This window comes from Azolla caroliniana, unplaced genomic scaffold (genome assembly GCF_043228905.1).
Source record: "Azolla caroliniana isolate FFs.n. ecotype wild unplaced genomic scaffold, voAzoCaro1.0.p SCAF_12, whole genome shotgun sequence".
In the NCBI taxonomy this organism is placed as follows: Eukaryota; Viridiplantae; Streptophyta; class Polypodiopsida; order Salviniales; family Salviniaceae; genus Azolla; species Azolla caroliniana.
Genome location: NW_028230447.1, coordinates 19,615,578 through 19,636,426, shown reverse-complemented (window position 1 = coordinate 19,636,426; position 20,849 = coordinate 19,615,578). Strand labels below are relative to the sequence as shown.

The following is a 20,849-nucleotide window of genomic DNA, read 5'->3' as shown; positions in this document are numbered from 1 at the left end:
ACTACATCATAACCTCCAGAGTTCAGACCGAAGTGGATAACAACGCAAAGGCATGGACATAGGAAATATGAAATGTCAATAAAGTACGTGCCCCATAATGAGGTGGCCTTAATAATGACATGTAGTGCAACCTTACAATGCCTTAATATTTTAAATATCATAATTAAAAAATGGAAGAATTTCTCTCAAGATTCTCTTTATTTATTATAACGTCGTGGAGTTTTTCAATATTCCTCCAATTGCCTTTTGTCAACCCTTGAAAGATAGAGAAAAGTGAGTGAATTGACTATATTACTACTCATATAGCACTCGTTGTTGAGAAAAAGAGAATTGGTGTAGGTGGTCCTATATTTGCTCATCCCTTCAAACAAACAACTAGATATATTGTTGATCTCTTTAATATCAAATTTTGTGAAAGCTTATACTTTGCCAATTGTGCGAATCCGCCAAATAATTTCTCTTAAGAAAAAACTTTTTGTCAATTACATAACGCCACATGATATGACCCTTGTAGACGGTGCATCAACTTGAATCCAACCCTATAAATGAGGGAACCCGCCACTCAATTGGGCTTTTTGAACAAAAGAGAGTCTAGGTGTGTTGTTTCAAAAGAGACGAAATAGTGTGAACATGGATGACAATACTCTAAGAAATATGTTATTTAAGTTATTTAGAAGTATTTCCTTCCAAGGAGTTGTCTCAAATTTTCTGCCCTCATTGAAACCTTGTAAATGTCCTAAAATAAGTCAATATATGAAATTCCAATTAAAAAGAGAGTGAAACCATTTTCTTGCCGATTTCTTTAATCTTAAAAGTTTTCTATAACACCTAATGGGATCATTGATGTCATCTACGATGTAGATCAATCGTCTAAGAATTTGTGTTTCTTTTATACAAGTCTCTAAAAAAAATTCGATTGAGGATGTGCAATATTTCTTTTCGGCATGATGTCTTAAGAAATTAACCATTACCACATACTTTTCGGCATGATGTCTAAAAAATTGGATATAGACATCCAATGATTAATATTTCAAGTGCAAACGAATTCAATATGAAAATGCAAGTAGTTCACACATTGCACATCTTTACATTTATAGGTCATGGCATGTCTTTTACATTTATAAGTGATGGCTTTTTTGTGTGACGTATTTGGAGGACAGAGAAATTGGCAAATAATGGGAATCATTATTATATGAGGCAAGTCCACTAAGTAGGAGAGAGATGAGAGACGACTTTGGCACAATCCACAATGATAACACACCATTTTATTGACATGTCACATGACTCTTGACAAAAAGACGAAAAAGGGAATGGGGAATGGAGATGAGGGTCTGTGCAAAAAACTATATTTTAAGAAGTCACTAAACATATCCACAGAAGAAATCATTATATGGATATTTCAAAAAAGAGAGGAAGATGATTACTTTTGTTTTTCAATGCGAAAAATCCATTGAGGCATTTCCTTTTCGGATTCAAGAGACCCTAAGAAACTTGATATTGCAATGAAGTGACACGAAAGAACCATCTTGGGTCATCAAGGACATTTCTATCTTCACCAGACTTCGAATATTTTTAACGAAGTGACATAAAGTTTTTAAAATCTAGTGATTCTTTGGCAAAAGCATATGTCAATAAAAGTTTTTTGAATGTTAATAAACATCTTCAAAGAAGATACTCTAGAGTGAGACATAACTTTTTATATTCAACATATGCGGTGTTGTTTAAGAGTTATGCTAGTTTCCCAAAGACCCTAATTCTAGCCATTTTCTCTATGTTTAGATAATATAATAGAATGCACGTTAACAATAAGGTGCTATCACAACCCGCAATATGTTGGGGAACACATTCAAGTGACAAACTTTAATGTAGATCTTACGACGATGACTATCCATTCACTTCCCTCGCCCTAAACCCTAAACCTATATATATATATATCATTCCATTCATCACGATGAGTCTCCTATGGACGTAAAAAACATGTCTTTTTGTTACTCACACACACATATGAACTTGTAAAAAATGCCAAGAAAGCACATAATGAACTGATCATTGAAATAGTACCGACGATACAAGACAAAAGAAACTTAGTCTGGGCTGAAAGCTGGACATTGGTATCGATATGATTCAGAGTGGGACTAAACTTAGAGATATGTAACTCGAAAACCCAAGGCATGAAGCTAACACACCACAAGTTCTTGGAACAAAAGTAGTTCCAAGGGTTCGGAATGTCGGCGAATAACCTTAGGGGGTTGTCAAGCAGGTAAGATGAATTTCTCGATAGTTGTCGGTGCAATGTTGAGGTTTCGGATGAAGAACTCATTGATGCTTTCATCCGGGATGCCTCTCTGGTAGTAGAGCGCGAGCTGGATGCCGTCTTCCACACCGTCCCCGACCACGGCGGAGGTGTCGAGCTGTTGTCCAGTGAGGCTCACGAACACAAGGGTAATAGAGCCGGGCGCGGACAAGGGGTTGGCTGCGAGCCGTCCGGTGGGTGGGGCAAACGGGTCGGCCGTGGCGCTCAATGTCTCGACAGTAGTGATCCCGAGCCTCACCATGGTCTTGGTGAGATCCAATGAAGCCCTCATGTACTTCCTCTCGTCGCAATTTGCGCACCGCATCCCAATCGACCGCGCGAATACCGTCATCGACCCGGCATAGTTGGGAGAGTTGATCGGCGTGTCCGCGTTGGCATTAGGGTTCCCCAAGAAAACCCTAATCTGGAAGGTCCCATTGAACACCCTCTTCTCCACCCTGTCCAGCACCAAGATCCACCTGTGGGCGTAGTCCTGTGGTGGCTTGTAGAGCCTCCGGAGGTACTCGACCATGCGGGCGGGTGTCCACCCGGCCTTCCTCGCGGTCAAGATCTCCGGATAGCTGTACCCGCAATCACGGTCCACGAGGCGCACATCGTTGGATGTCACGAATTTCCGTTGGTTCTCCGCATTGGGGCCGAGCCGGAATGGTGTGAGCTCCGTGGTAGCCAAGGATTCACTATTGGGGGGCAATATGTATGTACCATCATGGTTGAGCTGCAATGGCGTGTCGGGGATCCAAGCATTGGGGTAGCAGTATTGCCAGAGCGCGACTAGGCGGTCAACATTGGCATGGTGGAAGAAGAAGATGGGGTCAAAGGATGCGATCTCCGGGTACGACATTTGTCCGCCCGCCCCGCCCAGGATCCCGTGGACAAAGTCGTGGACAAGCTCGAGGGACGCGTAGTACCCGAATTGGCTCCCGTCCCCGTGGGTCGCCTCCGACCAGAAGTGGTTGGAGAAGGGCATCCATTCGCTGTGTTGGAGCATCGCGTGGACGCCTTCGACTAGGGCTGTCCCGGCATTGCGCATGACAGACACATTTACCTTGTCATTGTTGGAGAGGTAGTTGGGCGTGACATGACGCACGGTCGAGTAGCCCTTGGGAAGGAACGGGTTGCCTTGCGGGGGCACAACGTAGTTGGGCCGGGCCGATGGGTTGTACACGTCTGAGGAAGCGAACGGCTTGCCGACATCCCGTGGCACCACGAATGCCTTGAGCGGGTTCGGGATGGATGTCCTGGTGAATGATTTCCACGCATACGCTAGCGAGACATCGGTGGATATGAAGATGTCAGGGAGCCCGAGGATGCGCGCACTATTGCTCGCCCAATCCCAATAAGGGAAGCGGAGATCCCCGGCCATCGCGGACACCGCTGCCTTCTCTTCCGCATTTGAGAGAGTTGTTGCGAAAAGCTTCGCTTGACGGATGATGGATTGCTCGATGAGCAACATGTAGGGGCGATGCCATGTCGGGAAGAGCGGGGTGCCGTGTTGACAATACCCGCCCCACCATTCAGGGTTGAACGGATCCCACTCACCATCGTCTCCATCATAAGGTGCGTGCGGGAGGCCATGGATCCCAGCGATTTGGTAGAAGGACCATCGATCATCGGCATCAAGGGCTTGAACCGCGGAGAATGCGAGCAAAAACACATCCCTCCTCATTTTGAGCTTGTCCAGGCTCTCCTTGGGTTTCTCCTCACCATCGGTCGTGAGTGTGTGCGGGTAGAAGAAGTCGAGCACATTCTCGCGTGGTATGGCTTGGGTGAGGTCCGGAGGCAATGACAAGTCGTTAGGATTGGACGAGGGGATTGTGTAGCGATAGATGAGGTGGTGGGATTTGTTGTCCTCATGAGAGATGGGTTGTGTACCAAGCAAGGACTTTGTAAACCCTTGCTTACCACTATCTAGAGAGATGTCCTCATTGGTAGAGGTAGAGTTGTCCCAAGTGTTAGCCATTTAAAAACTTAGATCTATATATGTATGTATATGTTGGTCCTCTAAAGGTTATTTTAGATCTTGTTAACGTTAGTTTAGATCTTAGGGAGCTAATCAGGGTGCTTAGTTGAATTCGAACTCGTGTGGCTGGCGTGGACTCAGATGTTTCTTCTTCTTCGCTAATGACCCTTTTTATAGTCCCCATTGTGAGTGGTGTGTCCAGCAAGTGTGCCACTCATCACTCTATTGTAGTAGATTATTTATCACGTTTTCTAATACTATAAGAAGAAAAAAATTTGGGTGAAAAACACGTGGTGTGAACGTTACCATTGAATAGTTTTAGCATTGATTATTCTTCCTTTGACTTATCTTCTCCTTCTCCACCAATCCTTATCCACTTCTCATCCCTTGGGCCTCCTCCCTATGTATGTATGTATGTATGTATGTATGTATGTATGTATGTATGTATGTATGTGTTTGTGTATGTGATGTGTATATTGTATTATTTTTGGATTCCTTCATTTTGAAAAAAACTACATATTTTTGGGACACAAAATTCAAAGGTTTGCCCACACAAACTGTGCATCCATTGCTCACACATTCCCCCAAGTTTCCATAGTTGGATACTACTTTGAAGATCACACTCTAAACATGAAGCCATTATACCTAGACAAAGAAGGGAGGCAATAAGGGAACTACATGAAAATTGTCAAAGAAGGAGGTCTTCAAGCCACAAAAAAGTTGAGTAGAAGTCTCGCAAACATATACGCTTAAGTTTTCTTGAACGGTCCTTTGACGTGATAATCATTTCTCTATAGACAATCTGTCAGGCACCACGAAACGCTGGCTTGGGTGTGATTCGGTAGGGTAAATCCGTTCTCATCTACATCTAGTAGACAGGAATCCAAAAAGACCCACGTGTTGTGAAGGTGTGTTTCGATTCGAGAACAAATCCTTTGTTTGTATATCCACGATTCAGTTGCAGTTAGACACCGACTTGTTTAAGAGCATGGTGTGATTGTTTCTGTCTACATGAGCTTCAATCCTCATAATTCCTACAAGTAAAGTATCTCCTCAAATATTTCCACCTATCAAATCAATATTTACTTTAAGTTTCCAAACCTTTAACAAATAAAGTTATCCCATGCCAACTTTCCTTGACAATGTCTTCATCATGTGAGGTCGTGCCCACTTTATTTATGTTGTTTGAAAGTTTTGTATCTAAAACTACATTTTCCAATTTCACATTGTGCACATCACCATGCCATTACACTTAAAAGTTTGCACTCAATTTGATATGAAATGTTTTTAGGAGCACCAAAATAAACAAGGAATTTTATGAGCTAATTAGCAAGTGAATATTTCTATAAAATAGCAATAACAATGGGTTTCAAGGCAAAACGAAATACTTGTATATCTTGTCTCCATGAAGAATGGTCAAAAAAATATTGTGAAAACCATGTTGTAGAGTCCTTTGAATTGCACATGATGTATACTCTTACATAATACATCACTTATATTATATGGGTTTGACAATATCTCTTTCTATGATGTATGTATTGTATGAGACAGTCGAGACAAAGACAAAGACAAAGAGAGAACTTAGGATTGAGGTGGGATCATGCTTGCACTTTAGTTGTTTGAAGAGAGTTTGAGAACAAGAATAAGAAAGGGAGGATTTTGAATCCCCTTTTTTCTTATATTTGTTTTTTGCAAAATGTTTAAAAAACATAAGATTAAACTTAGGATTTAATACAATGATGTTTAGCATCGTGTTTTAGTCTAGAAACGACCGCTGACACTTAAAACTTGTAGGTGATGTTTAGTGTTGCATGTTTGTTATGGTGTTTAGAGTTTACGTTTTTAGTAAAAAGGGCTTGATTTTAATTCTCGCTATATATATATATATATATATATATATATGTTTGTGTGATTGTGTTGGTTATTGTCATTTTAGGCCATGTATCAATGGATAAGGTGGTGGAATTTTTTGTCATCATGTAAGGTGTGTTGTGTACCAAGCAAGGACTTTGAGAACCCTGGCTTATCACGTAGAAATTTGTCTTCATGGGGGGATTTGTGCCAAGGGTTAGACATAAAAAACTTAGATGTGTGTAGGTCCTATTTAAGATTAGTTTAGATCTTAGAGAGCTAATCATAGTGCTTAGTTGAAATTCAATTCGCGTGGTTGATGCAAACTCAAGGTTTCTTCTTCTTCTATGGTGACCCTTTTCGTAGTCCCTTTTGAGTAATGTATTCAACGATTTTCGCACCTCACTTTGTTTTAATAGATTATTGATCGCCTATATTTTAGATTTTATGAAGAATAAATTGGGGAAAAGCACGTGGTGTGACCTTGTCATTGAAGACCAACCATTCATGATTCCTTCTCATGCCTATCCACTTCTTGTCCCTTGCCCGTACATATGCATCCATCCATGCATCCATGCATACATGTATGTCTATCCAGATATGTTTTTGTGTCTGTATATGTATGAGCATATGTTCATGTATATATGTCAAGCTATTTTTTTGATTGTTTGTGCATTTGCCACGATATGATTATGAATGTGTTATGATATACCATATTCTATGGTATGTGAGTTGTTTGCGTTTATATTTTATGTGCCAATGAATGCAAGTGTATGTTGGAACTTGGTGTGCTTGGTTGTATGCCTATAATTCGGTTAATTCCATGAAAATTACATCACAGGTGTCATACAATCCACATTGACAATCTTATTTAAATATTGTAATACGTTTGGGTTCCTTCTTGTTGAATATTTAAAAACCTAATTATAATTTTGACTTAACGAACTTCCCCTTAAAAAATTCAAGAGTTTGGCCACATAAAGCCCTCTACCATTGGGCTCCCACATTCCTTAAGTGCTTTGTAGTTTGTGTTTCCTTGAAAGATACCTTTAATTGATTTGATGTGTCACACATAGATTCTCTAATATCTAGATATTATTATAAAACAAAAATATCGTTTTTATGGAAGTAAACAAGAACTAATCCAGTTTCCCATCTTGTAGTTTTGCATTTTACTATGAAACCATGTTATTGATCCTGTTGGATTGCAATTGAAGTAAATCCTTGCAAAATACATCACCTTTTTTTTTTGAAAAAGAAATACATCACTTTTATGCTTTGGGCTTGACGATATCATTTTGTCATGAATTCAAATCCCTTTATTAGAGATAAGTCATTGAGATTTTTATTAAAGTGACTAACTCTTGTCGGTGTAAATAATTATGAACATATGAAACACATTTATCTATGTGGCATGTGCAGTTAAAAAAGAAACTTAATCAATACATGACTCTCCCACTTGTCATAGAGTTTAATTTTGGAAATTATGAGACAAAAGTACAGTTAGGGAATTTTCCACTAGTGCCTCTTTGATTATGTTGTCAATTGCTATTATACAACGTTTAAAATAATGCAGTTTTATTCCAACTTTTTATTATTATTGGGAATGATGTTATATTGTATTGCCACTTCCTAGAGACTAACATATGATTGTCAAATGGGTTGCATGAATGCGAAGTGCAATTATGTATGGATGCAAGGTGGCGAACATGCATCGATCTAACAAATTATGCATAAAGGTGATTTAGTCATTGATTAACCATTCCAATTCCTATCTTCAACATATTCTTGTACATCTTGTACTTATTGTTAATATATTATCATTCTCCTGCTATTTCATTCTTCTTGTTCTCTTCTTTGATTTTATCCTTTTCTCAACCACCACCCTGAATTCTTCTATTATTTTTCTCTTCTTCACTTTAATCTTGTCCTTAGCTACAAGCCTTCTTCTTGTTCTCTTCTTTGATTTTATTCTTTTCTCAACCACCACCCTAAATTCTTCTATTATTTTTCTCTTCTTCACTTTAATCTTGTCCTTAGCTACAAGCCTGACAATGTAAATGTGAATGACCTTTTACTTCATTCCATTTTTTCTTCTCTTGAGGACCTTCTAGTTTCTATCTTCTTCCCATCTTCTCTTAACCTTGCAATGTTAATGTGAATGACCTTTTACTTCATTCCTTTTTTTCTTCTCTTGAGGACCTTCTAGTTTCTATCTTCTTCCCATCTTCTCTTAACCTTGGCAATCTAAATGTGAATTTTACGTCATTCCTTTTTTTCTTCTCTTGAGGAACTTCTCATTTTTATCTTCTCCCCATCTTCTCTTAACCTTGGTAGCAGTAAATGAGTAAGAATATATGCATGTTTTGATTGATCTAGATTGTTTAAGAACTAAGTTCATGGCCATGAAGAAAGATAATCAAAGGCTTCTTGGGGATTTAAAGTGAATGTGGAAAAAGCTTGACAACATGAGGAATTAACACAACTAGTAACTTTGTGACAACAATATTTGATGTTACTCAAGATAAGTCTCCCAACAAAGTTTGATGGTACTGTTACCCGTTCCTTTGGGTGAACACCTTCGATAGATCTGCGGCTATCAGTATTCAAGGGCGTGGTACGTGAAGGCTCGTAACAGAGGCGTCGTGAGGGAGAAAATGATCAGAGATAAACACTAGCGAGATCTTGATAGGCGTGGGCGGTGCTGAAATCATAGGTATGAACCAAAGCACAGACACATGGAGCAAAATGGGCACAAATCAGATATATTACTACGACAGAAAAAGGATTACAGAACACGGCCTACGGCCGGTGACCTTACAGGATTATCTAGTTACGATGGACTAAGCTAGTGCTTCCGCCTATATTTTTCTTCTCCTCCGCTCTGAGGTACTGGTCCTCGTTTAAATAACGTTTCCCCTAATACACAGCCGAGCCGTCGGTGGCCCGTGATACTCAGACTCGGCGTTTGCTAATTTCCTAATTTTACATTTCTGTTCTCTGGACAACAGGTACTCGGTGACTATTTCCAAGGATTCTTAAATGTGCATCTAGTATTAAAAAAGTATCCCATTGATACTCAACTGATTTGACACATAGGGTTGGTTGAGATGGTTATAAAACTAGCTCGTTTTGTGCCACTACTAAAGAAAAGGTCTCATTTATTAGATAATTTTGATGACTTTACTAAGGAACTTCAATCTTGTTTTGGAGATACGAATAGTGTGAGAATTGCTATCAATAAGATTCAAAGTTGCGACAATGCAATTAATTTTTGTTTTCTCGCATGTGACATCCCTTGGGAAGAAGTGACATTAATTGATCAATTTTGACAAGGTTCCTTAATGATGTTAAGGATCTACTTCACATTCCATGAAGATTCTAAATCGTTTATCGAGTCAACCAATCAAGGTTTACAATGTATCGACCACATATTTGAGTGCTATTTTGAGTGTTAGCAATGGTTGTGTTGATGCAATGTTGGCCTTCATTTGGAACTATGTGGGCCCTGATCTCTATTCCAATAGGTGGCCCTAACCCAATGGAGATAGATACAACATGTTGTTGAGGGCTATTGCTAGAAGTAAGCATCGACCTCGTGCAAATTATCTATGCTTATATTGTGACGTTCTATAACCGCAATTATAGCCTCTCATCCAATGGAGTATAAATCTTCTTGTAACTGCTTCCATATAAATATTTGGCATAAGATTTGGGCCCAATGTTCTTCAATAATTTATGTTTAATTTGTGAGTGTATGTTGTTTACAAGCACCATGCATTTTTAATGGACCTCCAATGCTCGCCCTAGAACTTTTGTAGTTGTGCCTGCCACATGTATTCACATATTTTGTCCAATAGGTTACCCTATAGGGGGGGAGGGGGGGGAGTGATAGGGGTAGATATTGGGCTATAGACTTCTAATGACTCGAAGGCTTGCCAACATCTCATGGTAGTACAAATGTCTCTAGTGGGCTTGGGATCGTCATGTGGATAAACAATTTCAATGTATACTTGAGAGGGAGATATCATCATGTAGATATTGGGCTATAAACTTCTAATGACGGGAAGGCTTGCCAATATCTCATGGTAGTACAAATGTCTCTAGTGGACTTGGGATCATTATGTGGACAAACAATCTCAATGTATACTTGAGAGGGAGATATCATTTAATATGAAGATATGTAGCATGTATACATGCATGTAGTGTACATTGTCTATGCATATGAGTCGATTTGCATGTGTATATATTATATTTTATGTGTGCGAGAGATATGTTTTGAATGTTGTTGCCTATATATGTATATTGTTAATAACTAGAAGATTAACCAAGGGTTAATTAGTATCTAATTATGTGAATATTTAATCACATGTGTGATTAAGTTGCGGAAGATTATGTGATCTGTGTGTGAGGGGAAGAGAGAGAGGAAGTTACATTTATCAATAGTAAATGGGGGGTGATTAACGAGTGTAACACAAAGAACTCTTACTTATGTTAAGAAGACATCATCAATTACAAAAATACCCACAATGAGGTATATATACATCTCATGTGCAAGAGTGCACACGTGTGAGGAAAATATAAGTACAAGGGTATAAATCCTACATTAAATGAACTCGATAGTGGGGAATCTAGAGATCTCCCACTTAAATACTATGAACAAATCCTTTATAGTCAACATTCAAAATAGATTCTATTTATGTAACTACTAAGTTACATGATTGACTAAAACGACTAAACTTAGTTGAGCTTGATATCTCAACATATATGTTATGTATTATGACATATTTCAAGGTATGCACATCACTCACAGTATGTGTGTTAGTTCCTAATCCTATATGTACATGTCATATCAATTATGTATGCAAGTGTATGTGTGTGTATGATGTATGTATGTTTGTTTGTTTGTTTGTTTGTTTTTTCAAATGGGCAATGCCCTAGGCCCAAGCTCATATTTGGACATAATGTAGTATTTAAAAACAAAAGTAATGATATTCATCAACATTACCATATGCACGTTTTTTTTTCCCCAAAAAAACTCCTTCCATTAGTTATTTAAAGATTTTACAGATGAGATTATTAAATACAAATCTCTATAGAGATGTGGTAGGTCCATCTTATGTGGATGCCCACTGCCTCAAAAGGGAGAGGACGACCATTGTTGGATAAAGGCTAGTTGTTGTCTTTCAACTCTATCGTAGTTGCCCTTGAGGCCATCATATTGGCTCTTTAGAGTGACTACAACTTCACTCCATATCTCTTGCATTAACATTATTGGTTGCGCGCTTTGGTTGGAGAAGATCCGTCTACACTGTTATTTCCATAGAATCCAAAGAGTTATTGGGTTGACCAAGTCCAACACAAGTTGAGATTTGGCACTAATAGGAGTGGAGTGGATATTGCCGATGGTGGAGAAAAAAATCTCTTGTGCTTTTATAACCGAAGTCATCCCCTCTTCCTGATGCTCATTGCTGTCAATTGGGGTCTGCCATGATAACGAACATACATTCCCCCACTTGATTGAGCCTTGCACCTGGCATAATTGCAATAAGTGTTGGGAGACAGGTCCCTCCAGATGGGAAGAGAGAGAAGAACAGTGCCGGAACCGGATGAGGAGTACCCGGCTACGGAGAGCCGGATGACGCAGACCTGGTGAGAACCGGATGAGGAGTACCCGGCTACGGAGAACCGGATGGTGCAGACTCGGTGAGAACCGGATGAGGAGTACCCGGCTACGGAGAGCCGGATGACGCAGACCCGGTGAGAACTGAATGAGGAGTACCCGGTTACGAAGAGCCGGATGGTGCAAACCCGGTGAGAACCGGATGAAGAGATATATTCGTAAATATGTTTCTGAGAGTCCATCGACACTATATTTGTAAATAGCCGAAAAGTCATATTAGTATAAATATGATTTAGGGCAAAATTTTAGTTATTATTGTTGTTATTTTCTTGTTGGTGCAAGAAAAGAGAGAGTGCGTAATTGTATAGAGAGTGAGAGAGAGAAAGAGGTCACTGCCTCTGTTGTAACCGCCGCCTGTGGCGAAGATTGTGAGCACGAGGTTGTTGCCTCCATGAACTCACTGTTGTACATTCTAGCATAGTGATAGTTCGCAGCCTGTGGGCTGCCGTGGTTTTTCCCCTAGTTTGGGTTTTCCACATAAACATCCTGTGTACCCTTTTCTCTCCTTTGTGTCGTGCGTTTCATTTCCCGTTTTCTGTGTATGATTCTAAGCTCGGTTGTGGCCGAGCGTTGAGCATAAGGATCGAATAGTTCCCATCAAGTGGTATCAGAGCAAAACGACAAAGAAAATGGACGAATCGTTTGGCGGCATGTTCAAGCTCACCGGCTCCAACTATTCAGTGTGGAAGTCGAAGATGAGGGACATGCTCGTGGTTAAAGTGCCGGTTCAGTTCGGGGACAAGAGACCGGACAAAATCGACGCTACGATATGGGAGGTGATGCACATGAAGACAACGGCGTACACACGGTGCTTCATCGACATGAGCCTATACAACAACTTCAATGAGGAGAGCAAGGCTCATGAGCTCTGGGAGAAGATCGGCATAATGTTTCAAAACAAAAATGTTGTTAATCAGGTTTCGGTATTCCGGAATCTAGTAAGACTCTGGTACCAAGATGGCTCCAGCATGGCGGAGCACATGAATGCCTTCCAGGGGCTGATACACCAGGCAACATCATTGGAAGTACCTCTCGCCGACGAGGTACTAGTGCTACTCCTACTCGGTTCCCTCCCGGATAGCTGGGAGACGTTGGTTGTCAGTTTGGGCAACGCCGGGCCGGAAGGAAAGCGGTTATCCCTAGCAAGAGTAAAGTCGAGCTTGCTAGATGAGGAGGCGAGTCGGAAGGATAAAGATACGAGCTCCGACACCAAAGCGCTCCTTACCGAATCGGAACGCGGAAGACAAAGAAACCGTAGTCCCCAGGACCGGGAGAAGTCGGAGACGTGGTCAAAGCCAAGGGGAGGCCCACTTGCTTCTATTGCGGCAAGCCGGGACACTTCCAAAAGAGCTGTCGGCATTTCCGTAAAGACAAGGAAGCCGACGATACCGATTCGAAGCGGACCTCGGACCGGAACGGTAAAGACCGGAGGGGAACGGACCGGAAGGGAACGACGACAATCGCGGCAAGTGAAGAAGAGTTGATGCTCATCACCGAGGAGAGTGAGATAAACTTTCCGGCGATGAGATGACCTGGGTGGTAGACTCCGGAGCATCGTTCCACCTTACCCCGGACCGGAAATGCTTCTCATCCTACTCAGACGGTGATCACGGCTGTGTCCGAATGGGGAATGAAGGTACATGCCGAATTGTCGGCATAGGAGACGTGTGGCTGTCAACACCAAGCGGATGCAAGTTGCTGCTAAAGGATGTCTGACACGTTCCGGAGGTTCGTCTGAACCTGATATCAGCCGGTCGGCTAGATGATGAAGGCTACACGGGCAACATCCGGAACGGTGTCATGAAGTTCAGCAAAGGGAGCCTGATTGTGGCTAGGGCCCGGAAGGTCAACACATTGTACCTGATGAATGCCCGGTTATGTCCGGAAGAAGTGAACGTGGCATCCGACACTGCCGGTGAGCTGTGGCACAAGAGAGTGTGTCATATGAGCGAGAAGGGGATGAAGAGGCTTGCAGATGACAACCTCATTCCAGTGAAGAACGTGCACTTGGAGAAGTGCACTGATTGTCTAGCCGGTAAGCAAAACCAGACCTCCTTCCGACCAAGGCCACCGATGAGACGTAATGCACCACTGGAGTTGGTGCATACGGATGTGTGTCAAGTAGACAGGAAGTCACATGCTGGAGCGCAGTACTTCGTGACGTTCATAGATGACCACAGCCGGAAGCTGTGGGCCACACCGTTGAAGACGAAGGATCACGTGCTATCCGTCTTCAAAGAGCTCCACGCGAGAGTGGAAAGAGAAACCGGCCGGAAGCTGAAGGCGGTTCGAGCAGATAACGGAGGAGAATACCGGGGGCAGTTCGAGGAGTACTGCCGCTCGAAGGGAATCCGGCTTGAATTTACCGTGCCGAAGACGCCGGAACTAAACGGACTGGCCAAGAGGATGAACCGGACCATAATGGAGAGGGTCCGGAGTATGCTAGCGCATGCAAAACTACCCAAGAAGTTTTGGGCTGAAGCACTGTCGACGACGACATATGTGATAAATAGATCACCCTCAGTACCCTTGGACGGAGACACGACACAGAGAGTATGGACCGGTAAGGAAGTGTCCTACCGGCATCTGAAGGTGTTCGGGTGTCTCGCGTACGTGCATGTAGCTAAGGACCGGAGAGGAAAGTTAGATCCAAAGACCCGGCCATGCATATTCCTCGGTTACGGTGACGATGAGTTCGGCTACCGAGTGTGGGACCTGGTCGACAAGAAGGTATTCCGGAGTCGAGATATTATCTTCATGGAGGACAAGACACTCGCCGACTGGGAGTCGGAGAAGAAGATAATGAACTCCGAGTTGACTGGTAAGGATCGACTCTACGATGAGCAGACCCAACCGGCAAGAGACCGGTTAGCACTCGAGGGACCAGCCGGTTACGGTGAGGATACCGAACGGGCTGAAGAAGAAGTAGAGGAAGCTGAAACCGGAACCGGCCACGATCCCGAATCGGATTCGGATGAAGAGCAGATGGATGAGCCGGTCACTGAAGCCCAGAGACGGAGATATCCTCTCAGAGAGAGAAGGCCCCCCCGGAGATTTCTGGATGCAGAGCATGTTCTGCTGACCGACGAGGGGGAGCCGGAAAGCTTCGAAGAAGCGAAGGAAGACACCCACAGCCGAAAATGGTTAAGTGCCATGCAGGATGAGATGGATTCCCTGCATGAGAACCATACGTACGAATTGGTGGAGTTGCCGAAAGGAAAGCGGGCACTCCGAAACAAGTGGGTGTACAAGTTGAAACCGGGAGATGCCAACAACCCCTCGAGATACAAAGCCAGGATCGTGGTGAAGGGGTTCCAGCAGAACAAGGGCGTGGACTTCGACGAGATATTTGCCCAAGTAGTAAAGATGACCTCCATCCGGACGGTGCTGAGTATAGCGGCAAGCATGGACCTCGAGGTAGAACAGCTGGACGTGAAGACGACATTCCTTCACGGCGACCTCGAAGAGGAGATCTACATGCAGCAACTGGAAGGATTCGTGGAGAAGGGGAAGGAGCACCTGGTATGCCGGCTGAAGAAGAGCCTGTACGGACTGAAGCAGGCTCCCCGACAATGGTACCGGAAGTTCGACTCCTTCATGACCGATCAAGGGTACCACAAGACGCAGGCCGATCACTGCATGTTTGTGAAGAAGTTTGAAGGAGGTGACTTCTTGATACTCCTTCTGTACGTGGATGACATGTTGATCGTCAGACGTGACCAAGTCAAAATACGGATGCTGAAGAAGGCTCTCAACTGGACCTTCTCAATGAAAGACTTGGGTCCGACAAGACAGATGCTGGGGATGCACATCATTCGGGACCGGTCAAAGAAGCAATTATGGTTGTCACAGGAGAAGTACGTGACAAAGGTGCTTCACCGGTTCAACATGTCAGAAGTGAAACCGGTCGGATCGACACTTCTGGCAAACTACAGGCTATCCGGCAAGCAAAGCCCAAAGACGAAAGGAGAGAAGGCGGATATGATGAAGATTCCATATGCCTCTGCCGTCGGGAGCTTGATGTACGCAATGGTGTGTACCCGACCGGATATAGGATACGCAGTCGGAGTGGTGAGCCGGTTCATGAGCAATCCGACAAGGAGCATTGGAACGCGGTCAAATGGATACTCCGGTATTTGAAGGGCACCTCAAATATGTGTCTCCGATTCGGCTCCGGAAAACCTCAACTGGACGGTTTCACCGATTCGGACATGTCGGCTGATGTGGATACTAGCCGGTCTACATCCGGGTATGTAATGACATATGTAGGGGGAGCTGTTTCGTGGCAGTCGAGGCTGCAGAAGATGGTTGCATTGTCAACCACAGAGGCGGAGTACATGGCGGCTGTGGAAGCCGGCAAGGAAATATTATGGATGAAGGACTTCATAGGAGAGCTCGGTATTCGGCAAGATGAATACCGACTCTATTGCGACAGTCAAAGTGCCATCCACCTTGCTAAGAATGTTGCCTACCATTCCCGGACGAAGCATATCCAGCAAAGATATCACTGGATCCGGGAAAGAGTAGATGACCAGGAGTTCACACTGTCGAAGATCCACACGGCCGAGAACGGGTCAGATATGCTGACCAAAGTTCTAATACCCGACAAGTTGGATGCAAGCCGGAAGCGGATCGGACTGGTAAGACACCCCATGCCGGAGTGAAAGGGGAGTTTGATGGGAGACAGGTCCCTCCGGATGGGAAGAGAGAGAAGAACAGTGCCGGAACCGGATGAGGAGTACCCGACTACGGAGAGCCGGATGACGCAGACCCGGTGAGAACCGGATGAGGAGTACCCATCTACGGAGAACCGGATGGTGCAGACCCGGTGAGAACCGAATGAGGAGTACCCGGCTACGGAGAGCCGGATGACGCAGACCCGGTGAGAACCGGATGAGGAGTACCCATCTACGGAGAACCGGATGGTGCAGACCCGGTGAGAACCGAATGAGGAGTACCCGGCTACGGAGAGCCGGATGACGCAGACCCGGTGAGAACCGGATGAGGAGTACCCATCTACGGAGAACCGGATGGTGCAGACCCGGTGAGAACCGAATGAGGAGTACCCGGCTACGGAGAGCCGGATGACGCAGACCCGGTGAGAACTGAATGAGGAGTACCCGGCTACGGAGAGTCGGATGGTGTAGACCCGGTGAGAACCGGATGAAGAGACATATTCGTAAATATGTTTCTGAGAGTCCATCGACACTATATTTGTAAATAGCCGAAAAGTCATATTAGTATAAATATGACTTAGGGCAAAATTTTAGTTATTATTGTTGTCATTTTCTTGTTGGTGCAAGAAAAGAGAGAGTGCGTAACTGTATAGAGAGTGAAAGAGAGAAAGAGGTCACTGCCTCTGTTGTAACCACCGCCTGTGGCGAAGATCGTGAGCACGAGGTTGTTGCCTCTGTGAACTCACTGTTGTACATTCTAGCATAGTGATAGTTCGCAGCCTGTGGGCTGCCGTGGTTTTTCCCCTAGTTTGGGTTTTCCACGTAAACATCATGTGTACCCTTTTCTCTCCTTTGTGTCGTGCGTTTCATTTCCCGTTTTCTATGTATGATTTTAAGCTCGGTTGTGGCCGAGCGTTGAGCATAAGGAACGAATAGTTCCCGTCAATAAGCGGCCAACCACCCGCCATATTCGATGGGACTCCGCCATAACCGAAGTCATCCCCTCTTCCTGATGCTCATAGCAGTCAATTGGGGTCTGCCATTATAACGAACATACATTCCCCCACTTGATGTAGCCTTGCACTTGGCATAATTGCAATAAGCGGCCAACCACCCGCCATATTTGATGAGACTCTAGGCAATCCCATAGAGCGTATCGTATGGATACTAATACAACTGGACACGTTACACAATTAGGAGAGTTGAGGTTCCCACGATGCCATGCACCAACCGGTAGTGACTTATGTATTAATAGCCATTGGAAAGTGGTGATTCGCCTCGCGTGTTGTTGTTTCCAGAGTTTCAGCCAAAACTTGGTGATAATTGAGTAAGGAACATGATATGTGTACCAGACCTTTGCAGCAGCCAGCTCTCAGGCGGATTGAGCGGCTATAATATGGCGACCCAATCTAGTTGTGAATTGAAAGAAAGGGATAGGTTTGCATCCTTGCCCCGTGTAAGGATCCCAACTTACGTAGCCATGTGTTTTCATGAGTACATATGTGCCAATCTAGTTTTACTTTGATCGGATTAGGATCTACAATCCATTTATGCCCAGTATATGCTAGTACTCAAATTGCCTTATGTTGTGTTGATGTCTCGTTGTCCTGCAATTCAGAGCCTTCGATCCTATCTGGTGTGTCCCTACCTCTTGGGATCAAAGAGCCCTCCTCCTTGTAGCCTATCCATTTCTTCGTGGTCGTCCTTTGATGAGTAGCTTCCCTAATCAGTAGAGCATTAATGATTTCATATCTCATACATAGCCCATCTGCCCCTGATTCCATGGAGGATGTTGGCTTGGTCTTGTATTGGCAATGACATAAACCGTCTCCAACATTTTATACTTTTTCTTGGACCTTCCAACATGTATCCCCATGAGAGCCCCTTACTTGATCCAATTAGTTGATTAGATTCATCCCTAATACATGGGTTCCATAGGATATGTTGACTGAGCCAAGCAGGTTCGGAATTGGGTTGATCGCACTTGAGTCCTTGTCTACTGTCACACCACACCTTCCACAAGGATGCACTAAATCTATCCTCTAGTTGGCAGGAGAAACTAGGTTTGAGATCCATGTTTAGAATCCATCCAGTTTGGGCGGCCCAATTGGTTACTTTTCGTGGCCTAAAGTAAGCAAAGCGTAACCGTAGTAACATTTTCCAACAGTCATTCCCTGGTTGGAGTCCTCGCACCACAAATTTGGCGAGTAGGGATTTTGATTGTGAGAGGGGATCAATAAGACCCAATCCTCCTCTCAACTTAGGTGATGTGAGTATAGGCCACGCCACCTTCCAAATGTAGTTGTGTACCAGTCTTTGAATCTGGTGTATACTTTCCTTGGAGATTGTCCAACATGATAGGTTGTACCATGCTGTTGCGAGTAATGCCTGGTTTGCCACTATGATGCACCCCACTAGCGAGAGTTTTTTCGATCTCCAATGTATTAACTTTTGTCAAATGGAGTGAATAACTGGTGTAATCATAGTCTCCGGAGGTATGTTAAACCCAATTTGGAAACCCAAATATTTGGTGCTCACTCCTTGATTGATCCACTTGAAAGTGGGATCTGGGTGCCACATAGGATGTGCTTCATGAGAGAGCCATATTGCACAAGATTTGTGCCAATTGATCATGGCATTGGATCTCTTGCAAAATACTTCTAAACCACTTTCTAGCTTTTGTAAATTTTCCAAGTTGCCTTGCAAGTAGACCACGATATCATCTGCAAATTATATATCTAGGAGGCTTTGGTGAGAATGTGGCACACAAAGACCACGTAGGCTTAGATGCCGTGATTTGAGAAAGCTAGAGAGTGCTTCGGCGTATAATAGAAATAAGCATGGAGCCATTGGGCAGCCTTGTTGCACGAACCGTGATATTCGGAAGAAAGGGCCCCTTTCACCTGCTAGTGAAAACCAACTGGTAGCGTTCCTATAAAGTCCTACAATGCCTTTGATCCATGACTCGTGAAAGCCGAGTTTCCCCATCACACTTTCTAGAAATTTCTAGCATACCTTGTCATATGCTTTCTCAAAATCTAGGAGCACCACAACTACCCTATTGTTGGTACGCTTGGCAAGGGCTATTGCTTCCCAAAATGACCAGAGGTTGTCTAGGATGCTCCGATTTCTAACAAAACCTGTATGGGATGGATGAATGAGCTAAGGGAGAAGTGGTGCTAAGCGGCGTGCCACGATTTTTGCGAGCAACTTGTAGACAGTATTGAGGAGAGTTATGGGCCGCCACTTACAAATGTCATTGGCACTCCCACCACTTTTAGGAATAAGATGTATCATCCCCTGTCCAAATTCCTCTGGCATGTTTCCAGAGGTGATGATCTCCTCATATGCCTGGAGAAGGTCTTCTTTAATAGTGTCCCAAAGGCACGTGAAAAAGTGAGGGGTGAGGTTGTTGATTCTGGGGCAACTATCTACATCCAAATCAGAGAGGGCCTCCCATATCTCGATGATTGATAGGGGACGCACGAGCCATGTATTCATTTCCGTCGTGACTTTCTCAAGTATGCTCTGGAGGATAATATCTTCTCTTATGTCTTCCCCTGTGGCCATATTATCTTCAGTAAGTAGTCGCTTAAAATAACTTGTGGCAATATTCCTCATTTCGCCGCCATCCGCCGTGGTAGTTCCATCCGCTCGGTTGAGGTTGCACATCATTGTTCTAGCGTGCCTCGGTCCCTTGGATCGGAGGAATTCCTTCGTGGTTTTGTCCCCTACTCGAATCCATCGAGCCATGCTTCCATGAAACTCCATGTCATAGATTGCCGTTTCTGCCATGATGAGTTCTTGTTTGGCCATGACAACCTGTCCCGCGATCCAACTACATGTCGGGTATCGTTGTTGGAGTCGTTGTAAGGCTATTAGTCCTCGTTTTGTCCTCTGTCACTTTTCCTGAGCATCCTTACTTCTAGTCTTGACAATCTCGTGTAGTAGAGTTGAAGCTCTTGATAATTTAGCTAGAAGTTTGTCAGATGCTAAGGAGGCATTGACAGGTAGTGACCATTGGTTGGTGAGTTGTTCCTTCAACTCTATAACTGTGTAGATAGTGTCTGGGATTCAAGGCTGGAAGGAGCCCCACTTTTGATGCAAGTGAAAGTGACCGATTACCGGGTAATGGTCAGAGAAAGTCGTGCCTGGAGTTATGTGACACCACCCTCCCTTCGCTTCTAGGGCCTCGCCTACATAAAGACGGTCAATGCGAGATAGGGTGGGTTCACTATTTCGCCCATCTAATCGGGAGAATAAGAGAGGTCCCTTTTTCGTTGGAAGTTGTCGGAATGCCATATATCTCGCAAGTTAAGGTGTACACATAACTTCTCCCATTGTTTACGTTCCCTTCCTTGTAGG

At 43.6% G+C, this 20,849-nt stretch overlaps 1 protein-coding gene across 1 annotated transcript; it reads right to left on the bottom strand.

Annotated features, from left to right (window-relative positions):
• Positions 1–2,026: 2,026 nt before the first annotated feature.
• On the bottom strand, positions 2,027–4,449 carry LOC147857403 (polyphenol oxidase 1-like). The gene has a single exon (XM_087328487.1). It carries the CDS (start codon positions 4,272–4,274, stop codon positions 2,253–2,255), a length of 2,022 nt encoding a protein of 673 aa, XP_087184613.1. The 5' UTR covers positions 4,275–4,449; the 3' UTR covers positions 2,027–2,252.
• Between the last annotated feature and the right edge of the window lie 16,400 nt (positions 4,450–20,849).

Excerpts from the sequence above, each read along its gene's own strand:
- LOC147857403 (XM_087328487.1), bottom strand. The coding sequence starts at position 4,274 with ATGGCTAACACTTGGGACAACTCTACCTCTACCAATGAGGACATCTCT.